This window comes from Tetrao urogallus (assembly GCF_951394365.1).
Source record: "Tetrao urogallus genome assembly, chromosome: 12".
Classification (NCBI taxonomy): Eukaryota; Metazoa; Chordata; class Aves; order Galliformes; family Phasianidae; genus Tetrao; species Tetrao urogallus.
Window position 1 is genome coordinate 16268229 of NC_136825.1, and position 9668 is coordinate 16277896.

Consider the following 9668-nt stretch of genomic DNA (forward strand, 5'->3'; position numbering starts at 1 on the left):
ATAGTCTTCACATAGTTCCAAACTAAACCATGTCCAAGGTATCACCCTATGCTGTGGTAGTGTTATAAACCATTATGTGCAAATATAGTTAACTCGGACCTCTCCTGTCATAGAGTCTACATCAGTCTCTAAACACAAATCTACATGCTGGGAAGGCAAGATGCATCCTCAAAATAGCTCCACATTCAGGATTGCCATTGATCACATAATAAGCATCCAGCAATAACAGTAATAATGCTTTACTGGATCAGAGCAATAGATTCCACTTTGCCCCGTATTTTGTCTTTAACAGCAGCTACTTAGTATTTTAATTTCTGTCAGATATGTTCCCTTATCCTCTCTTTAGTGGAGTTGCTTCTATCTTTTGCTAGGGTTTGAACTCATGCAGATCTTTTTATTGTTTTCCACACTGATACCAGAATGCTTGGAAAAAAAAAAAAAAAAAACAAACCTCTATATCCAGACCAAAGTGCTGAAACAGATCCAGAAATGAAGAAGCACTTCTAAATCCTATACTAAAAGGCATTGCTTATTGTATCATCATCTAGCCTCTTCTGTACTTCAGTAAATGAACCATGGCACTCAGCAGCAGGATCCTCCACTATGTAAACCCACTTAAGCCATAACATAGATGCTGCATGAACTGAATAGAGCAAAACCTGAAGGAGTAACAATTTGTGACCATCTTATTAAAAGCAGCGGTATAACAGAAAGGCACTTAATTAAAGAAATCCTATTTCTAATGAATTTCCTAACAGTACAAAGTTTGACAAAATGCAGCCTTAGTAGTGTGAGTTCCGGGGACATAAAGCCTGCGGTACCAGCTTGTTCCTGGTGTTCTTTTCCATATGCACTTGCTAAATATTTGGACTCAGTATTTGCATAAACTTTCTACTCTGTCTTATATTAAATGCTAATATCAGGGGGCTTATAAGCAGCTTGATCTCTCAGTGACTAAGTTAAAGACACATGATGCAGTGATATTAAACATTTAAGTTACGGCTTTAAATAAAGTTCACACTTTCCCATTATAGGTTGGGGTTTACAGACATAATTCCACTTCATATGGCTGACTTTTTTCTCTTCTCTCTCTGGTTTAGAGACTAGCTTACTGCATCACACCTGAAAATGAACATCAGCTCGTGGCCCAAGGAAACATCAGGCAGTTTAAGGTTTGTACTCCTTTCACTGTGCTTTGTCTCCTTCCTGCCTTTAGCAGGGTTTGCATCAGCCTCCTCATGGCAGATGTCCACAGGTCTGCGGTCTTTTATTTCTGCCAGCATGATGGGATGCAGGAGGCTCAGATCTCTGTGCACCTATTGCTGTTTGGAGGTTTTTGGCACCCTCCTTCCACTCCATAAGGAAATAGCTAAGCAGAATTGATAACGTTACAGATCACTTCAATCCAATATCCTAGGTCATATATCTGAGTACAGCAAAATCTCACCACAAGATGAATATATTACAAGACTATAACATGTAACTGAATAGGTCACATCCTCTTCCCCGGTTATTACACAGCAATCTAAAATCAGATTTTCTAATCTCCATCAGAGATTATCAGAGAATAGGGTAAAAAAGCAACCAAACATCCACTGTCAGTACACAGACAAAATAATGGTCTGAACTACATGGAACGGACTGCCCACAGGTATACATTTGATTGAAAATACTGCTGGACACTTCTTAAGCAGCCATGAAATACATCCTATGTTTCCAAATACTGCTTTCCTTTTAGTAAATAAAATGGCCTTATTGAAATATACTTCTTTTCATAGAAGATAAAAAGGATGCAAATATGAAACTTGTTACTGTTATCAGCATTCATGTTGGACCACTTTCTGGCTTCAAAGTTGAAAGCAACTACAATTATGCACACTACCTCAAAATATGACCCAGATATTATAGTGGGGGTTTGTACACTGATATTGAAAAAAGAAATCTGCCTTTTGCCTGCTCAGAAAAAATATTGAAAAAAATACTGTTTGAAGTATATTTTTTAATTTCAGAAAAAAAAGAATCCAAGTGTAGATTCACAGAGTACAGAAAAAGAAAAAAAAACCCTGCAGTTTCCTGTTTTGTGAGCACTGTGTATATAATGTGGCCAAGATTGTGCAGTAACACAGCACCTCTTCATTCCTTCTCATTACTCCATTTCTGCCCTCAGTTATTCAAAGATTTTTCATGTTCCAGCTGTAATAACATCATTTTTATACAGTCAAATGTTCCTATATGAATAGGGAGATAGGTAGTGATTGCTACACTATACTTTTGACTCCAAATAATGGCAAAAAAAGGAAGCAAACAGATTTTGCTTAAATTAGAAAAATATACTTGGAAGCAAATCCCTAGTGATCCCTCAAAGTATGCCAAAGACCAGGGCACGTTATATTAACTTGTTGGCGCCTTCGCTATACAGCTAGGAATATGTTTTATTGCTAGATCAGAGTTGTGTGCATAACACTGACCAACCAAAAAGTACAGAAGCTTTCTTCACATCAGCACTCAGCAGGTCTGAATTTTCAAACCAAGCTGAAAGCTTATCCCCATTTATCCCAATTTAACAATTCTTAAATTCAGCACATTTCTCACTGCTGACTAGAATCCACAGAAACCTATCAGTAGATTTAAGACTTTGTGATTCTGTATTTGTCAACAACGCACTTAAAATATCTTTAACTATTAAGCATCACTTGAATCAATGTTATTAAACAATCACTTATGTTCCCTTGCAGCTTCAACACTGGCTAACAATATGACAACCAACAGGTTGAGGGAAAAAAAAAAAAAAACCAATGTTAAAGCTAAACTGGGAATACAGAAAAGTCAAGTTCAAAGCTCCCTCAATGATGCTTGGACCAGGCTGACTCAGAGCTTACCTACTGACTCTTTGAGGGAAGACGTCTGCTCTCTGTTCTCAATGCCTCCCTTCTATTACTTGGCTTCAAATGATCTTTAAAGACTCTGTTTATTTTTTCTTGTATCTTTTGGTGCCATGAGATCCCTACGTGACCAAAACTTGTGAGTTTTGCTATTAGCAGAAGTGGAGGAGGGGGGAGTAGAGAAAAAAAAGCAATCACAGTACATTAAATGCTCCTTTATCATGAAGAAGCAAATTCAACTTTTCTGACAGTAATAATTACTGCAGATACGATCTGATTTAAACCAAGAACTGAATGTTCTTAGATCTAAGAAAGGGTACATCTCAATTGTGAGGAAAGAGCAACTTTACCTATGTATTAATGTCATTAGCTTTCTTGCCATGCTATCCTTTGGGATATGAGTTTGCATCCTTCTGAAATGAAGACTAGTACTTCATTTTCAGTGGTTTGTTATTAATTTCTTCTCTTGGTGAAGAAGGTTGTCTTTACTGTACGTGTCTGTGCCATTTTCTGTCCATTTAATCCTACAGGCTGAGAAGTAGCAGGAACAGAACCCTTGTAGGAGCTACTAAGTACAGAATCCAGTTTAATATCACACTGTACTTAGTGAAAATATATTATGACAACAATTAAAATGGCTTTATCATATGATCCATACTTTACTGACTTTTTCAGTTAATTGTAAAACATTTCATACAAAGTCATACATCCAACTTCTTGTTTTACTTTGTGTCAAATAGAGTAGCATATATAAAATACATAGAAAGAGATAATGATTTTTAGAATTATTTAAATCTACCCAGAAGCACCAAAATACCAAACTTTAGTTTTATTCTTCTATTGTAAGCAAAGTGTTATTATTATTTACTCTTACTGGATTCACCAAAACATAGCAAGATTGTACTGAACAGCTTAGAAGGATAAGTCTATTCCTGCTCTTCTCTGGTAGCATTATGCAAGCTAAAAGATACAGAATAAACTCTGCATTTGGGTGCTGTTCTCATTCTGTGGCACATACCACTGTAGCATTTTCCCAGTGATCAGTAGATGTGGTTGCTCAGTTACTTCCTGCAGTTATTTATTACTCGATAAGCTTTTTCAGAAGCTGTAGCTTCTCAACTGAATCCAGCCTGGAGTTTACCTCTGGACTTTACCTCTCGTATTTTTTTCTTTTTGTTTTGTTTTGCCTCTGTATATTCAGTTCAGCTTCTTTTCTTTAAATGTATGTAGTGCTTCTTTTTAAAGAGATCGCTTTAAAGGATGGAGCTTTTTTTTTTTATTTATAAACCAACTGTTGGGGGTTTCTGTGGTTTTTTTTCCTCCCCTATTCTTAAAATAGTCCAATTTAAAAGCCCCAAGCGATTTTAGACTTTTTTATTTAGCTTCGATTTCTCTTCAAAATAACAGTAAGAAAACTTCTCTCCTTATTCATCCTTTTCCTCCAACAGAATCGATACTTTGGAAAGGATCGAGCACGATCTCTTCTTCTTAAAGAGATTGTGTGACAAAGCAGAGGTTTTATTTAAATATGGCTTTGAATCCAAAGGACACTGTCTACTACTTATAAAGGCAGACATTTTCTGGCCCAGCTGATGGCCAATAGTGACTTAAACCATGTTATTAAATATATTTCAATAATAAAGGAGTTTCAAAAGGCTGCTGTTCTAGTTCTGTAATTATCTGAAAGTCCATTCAATGAAAGTGTCGATTGCTCCAAAGAACAGGGGAAAAGGAAAAAAAATACAACCCACCATTCCACCAGCTTTATAGGTAATCCCTTTTTTATTGTTTGCAAAACAAGAGGGAGATTTTTTAACTGTTATAAAGCTTACTTTTCAATACAGCTGCTTCAGTTATTGGATCTGTGAGGTTCAGAAATCTAACAAAGTTACCAAGTTTCAAAACTCTTGGAAGGCTCTTTGATGTGGAGCTTTAACAGCTACTCACAACATTTATGGTTTTGCTCACGTCTGTAAATGCTAACAACCTGCACCAATGCTCACTTGTAAGACACCCCACTACCACTCACACAAAATGTTTCATCACCAGTTGGCTCTGAAATAGGTCAAATTTATTTAACGGAGAGTGAAACAAGCTGCATCCAGCATTTCAGGGTTTGACTGCATTTTAAATACCAACCTCCAAGGTGGTGATCCACTTCATTATTTTTATTGCTGTTATTGTTTAACTTCTTAAGTTTACTATAATACTTAGAGCACTTAGAGGATTCCACTGCACCATTGCCACCACATTCTGAACTTTGACAGACAAAGCTTATCATCTAAACAGAAAACAGGGAAATCAGAGAGAGAAAGAAATCTATTACCAGGAATAGCGCTAATGAAGAAGATAGTTCATGATGCATTGCACAGCTCGGCTTTAAGTTCAAGATTTTGTCCAGAGAAAGTCTCTCCAAAATGACAGCTTCTGTCCTAGAGATGGAGAGCAACGTTCTTGATTCCCATAGAATAAGATGCTCAACTACCTCATGCCTCCTTGATGATAAATGATGCTGTTAGAAACAAATTAATATCCTTTCAAGTAACAAAAAAGCTTTAAGAAGACTGGGTATATAAAAACAGGCAAAACTCTGGTACTCAGCTTCTTTCAGACTCCAGCTTTGAGCTCCCTAATACGTTTTCAATACTGAAAATACCAAATGCCACTAAGATACTCATTTTCATTTAGTTCAGCCACTGTCAATAAGATTCCCCAGTCAGGTTCTTATTAACCAGGTAATTACTCACCTGCAAGTCTTCCTCCAAGGAAGTCTTGGATTTTCAGCCAAGCAGTAGCTCACCATTTCCCCATCTACTGTGGGAGCAGATCCACTCCGGGGACTGGTACTCCCCAAACATCTCCCTTCAATGATCAGTTACGCTGATGAAGTAAACAGCCCACTTCCAAAAAATAAAGTTTTGATTGCAAGCTCATTCAAGATGCAATGTCATCAACAGTTGGCTGTTTTGGTAGCGAGGCCACGGAGAAAATTGGGTGAAGCATATGAATAGATAGCTAAACAGTTCTAGAAAAACACAGTCTTGAAAGCTTTGTTTTAATCCAATAAAGGCAGCAGCTGTCATACATCAGCATCTCATTTCTGACCAACCTTCCTTCCTTCCCTGTCACTAAAAAAGACCTGCCTGAAATCCACGCTGCTTTACCAAGTCTTAAAGTTAACTAATGCCAAAGAAAGATCCTCTATTTTACCTTGTACTTCTGCTGTCATCCAGCAGGATAATCTTTCCTACAGTTGTTACTTTTCTGTAGTTAAAATACTAAAACTCCAGGGTTTTAGAATCTAGTAGAAAGATGGTAGGCCCTTCATGGGCAACAGCCCATAAAGCAATAGTTGTATTTTGTGTTTGGTCTCTGAACCAAAGCTTTTTTAGTCAGTCTTTCTTGTGTTCTCATGTGCTGATGCATACACCCTGGCAACACTTGAAAGATATCTTACCATAGTGAGGGGTTTTGCAGGAAATCCAGGATCAAACATAATATTTTAAATATAGAATATAGGAGGAGAAATACTTGGCTGTTACCATCGTACATGTTCCCTAACTGCACGTGCAATGTATGTTGTATGTAATTTCCCCAGAGGAAGTTCTCTATAATTGGCCATTTCTTCCTAGCAAAATAACTTTTAAGCGCTATTATTAAATAAGTCAAGCTCAAACATCTTGTGTATATACACACTCCCCTGGTCTATTGTTTTGACATGAATTAAGTTTACTTTGGACTGTTAGGTTGTAGGAGGAGGGCACGTAGAAAGTCATTTTTCTTTTAATGCCTATTTTACAGTTCTTATGATTAATACAGTTGTCATTAAGATACTTTCTTTTTTGGAGCTGGTAGCTTTTCTTCTTGTCCTGGACTGATTCTGCTAAGTTTCATGAGGCACTGGCAAACAATCTCTTTCCTAACATCCAAATTTAAACCATAAATCGGGGATTTCATAAGAGATGAGGCTTACAAATGTCTTATTTGTTTTGTCCAGTTAAAATATTTTAAATGGGCCTGAGGTTCCCAGACATAAACAGCCGTCACAGCTCCAACGACAGCATATAAGTCTACCTGAAGGAATTATGTCTGCATTTTGAGCCCCTCAGTAAAATATATCTATTCTAATACATTTTACTTTCTCATGGGCTAAGGATATTCAGTGTCCACAGGTTAGCTGATGTGCCAGAACTTGATCTCCCTGTATTAAACCATGATGTTTCAGGTTGGTACCACCAAAAAAAAAAAAACCAAAACAAAACAAAACAAAAACAAACAAACAAAAAAAACCCGAACATTTGGCTAAGGTATCAGGATACAGTTATTTTAGAAACACTTTCAGATGTTTTCCTCAGAAAGAAAGTGTCACCGAATTTCAGAGAGGCTCAGAGAAGGAAAAGGTTGCATCTTAAAGATCTGTTTCAAATGTTTCTGCTCTATGGAAAAGGATTCCTTTTGTTCAACCATCTCAGTCCTTCTGACAGACTGGAATGGGAGAAAATACCAAGCACTTGCTTCACTCTACTCCACGTTCTTGATTTTTGCCAGCCATCAGACAAGGGTGCTCAAAATGACCAAGTAAGCATGCATATGTTCTTTATTTGTGATTAAAAATACAGTTGCTTGGTTTTGACTGCTTAAGTTTACGCAGGGAACAAGAAGACCTGAACACCATGTCACATGTGGAGAAACTGCTACTAAGGCAAAATGTTTCACATTTTATACATTGTTCATAGCAAAAATTACAGAAGTCCAAGAGCTGGTGATTTGTACAGCAGTAATGTACACTGCCTGAGAACAAATTTAGACATCTACATACATCAGATATTGACCACTATCAAGACAGATGTGTCAACCAGCAGATCAATATCACCAGCTACTTTTGATGTCAGAATTTGATCACTTTTCCTTTGCCATCTAAAACCTGAACATATTCATCCACCCTATGGCTCACCTAGCAAAAGCACACAGAAATTGAAGTAACAAAAATCACAACTACTCAGCGGAACTGTTCTCCTTTGAAGGATGCCTAGACACCTCAGTGTAAGTGCTGAGCAATGGTTGGAGACAGATGGAGGCAGGGAACAGGCAGGAAGGCTGAAGTCAGAGCCCAGCCTTCACTCAGAGGAACCATTTCTATACTGCCAGTTGTATGTTGAGGGCAGCAGGCATTTCTGTGCTTAAGCACTGACAGGAAGATTGGGCCACCTGTGTTATGCTTTCCTCCTTTTTAAAAGTGTTTTTTTTAATACCATGTTGGACAACAGTTGCTTAATTTCTTTAATGAGGGTAGCAGAGTAATTTCAGCAAGCTAAGAAGATCACTAAGCCTTAAGCTGGCTCTCTTAAAGGTGTCATGTTGTTTCTTGGTCACAGTCAGAGTGACCTGTATTTGTAATTAAGTTATATTGCACTCTCTGAACCTATCTGCAGGACTTAACTTGTTTGTGCCATGGGTAATATTAGTTGTTAAGGGAGTATCTCCAAATAGTATATTTTGAAAATAACTTCGAATAGGCCTAATGAAGATTTGCCTTACAGATAAAAGCTTTATAGTGAGCATTTACTTGGTTTACACCAATGTTTTTTCTTAATTTTTAATGCATTGTATAGCAGTGACTAGAGTTTACCTTGGATAAGAGTACCTCTGTATAGGAAATATTTTAATATTTTTACAAGTTTTTGGTTTTTTTTTTTTTAATTTTAATAAAACATAAGCATAGATTGTAAGGCAAGAAATTCAACATTAGTGTAACACGGTTATCACACAGGACCTCTCTCTCCATTATAAGGTTTTGTAATTAAGCAGTCTAGATTAACAGCACCTTGGTCTTTGAGTATAAATGTTAACATGTGATAAAAGAATAAAAAAAAACATTATCTACAGCTAATGCACATTGTAGCACAATATTCTCCACTGTTGCCTTACTTTCATAAGAGAAATTTATATAGTTTTTAATTTATATTCTTAAAACCAAAAAAAAAACAAAAAAACAAAAAAGGCAACCTTTAGCTGCATTTTTTGTTAGAAGACATAACATTAAACTAAATGAGTATCAAATAGATCTACTTCCAATGCAGGAGATTACATTGCAGTTTTTAGGAATAAATTCTCACAGGACTTCAGAACTTGCCACTCATAAAAATATTCTCCGAAGTGCCCCAGTGACCAAAAGTGTCCTAACAGCCATAATGTTTCCATGTCTGATTCAGTGCAATCTGCAGGTCCATTTCCCCCCCCCTGCCCCCACCTTTGTTGTTTGTGGTGGGTTTTTGTTTATTTTTTTAAATCTTCAATTATCTGGGGGAAATGGCATTCTACTTTTTTTTTTTTTTTTTTTTTTAAAGGGAGACACATGCCCTTGTGTGTAACTACAAATACCTACATTTCTTATAAATATGGATATGGATGTGCGTGATGTGTGCTGGTTAACTGTACTTAAAATGCTGATAAAGATGGTGAGTGTTAAGTATTTGTCCTCATTCTTCTGTCTTTCTGTGGTCAGTGTAAATAAGACCTGTTTTAAGCTGTGCATTAATGTAACAGATTATTCCAATATTGTGTATAAAATTAAGTAAAAAATATCTGACAAATATGCACATAAAGAATATAAAGAAAAGTCTTATGTATCAAGAATTTACTTATGGCAGTCAATTAAAAGCTGAAATGAAAACTGTGCTCGTTGTCACTACTATTCCCAGCATTATATCTGACAGGCCCTGCTGTACTGCTCCAGCCAAAGCTCCCTGCTGGCAGCTGGACCTCAGTTCTGCAGTGACCACTCTG

General features: G+C 36.8%; 1 protein-coding gene across 1 annotated transcript in view; it reads left to right on the top strand.

Moving 5' to 3' along the window:
• The window catches only part of SLC6A2 (solute carrier family 6 member 2), a gene marked incomplete at both ends in the record, with an annotated part of 58712 nt that extends 55953 nt beyond the window's left edge, over positions 1–2759 (top strand). Inside the window, 2 exons of the mRNA XM_079541594.1 lie at positions 1101–1172; positions 2736–2759. Of these exons, the coding sequence (XP_079397720.1) occupies positions 1101–1172; positions 2736–2759 (96 nt within the window). The remainder of the gene's footprint in view (positions 1–1100; positions 1173–2735) is intronic.
• Between the last annotated feature and the right edge of the window lie 6909 nt (positions 2760–9668).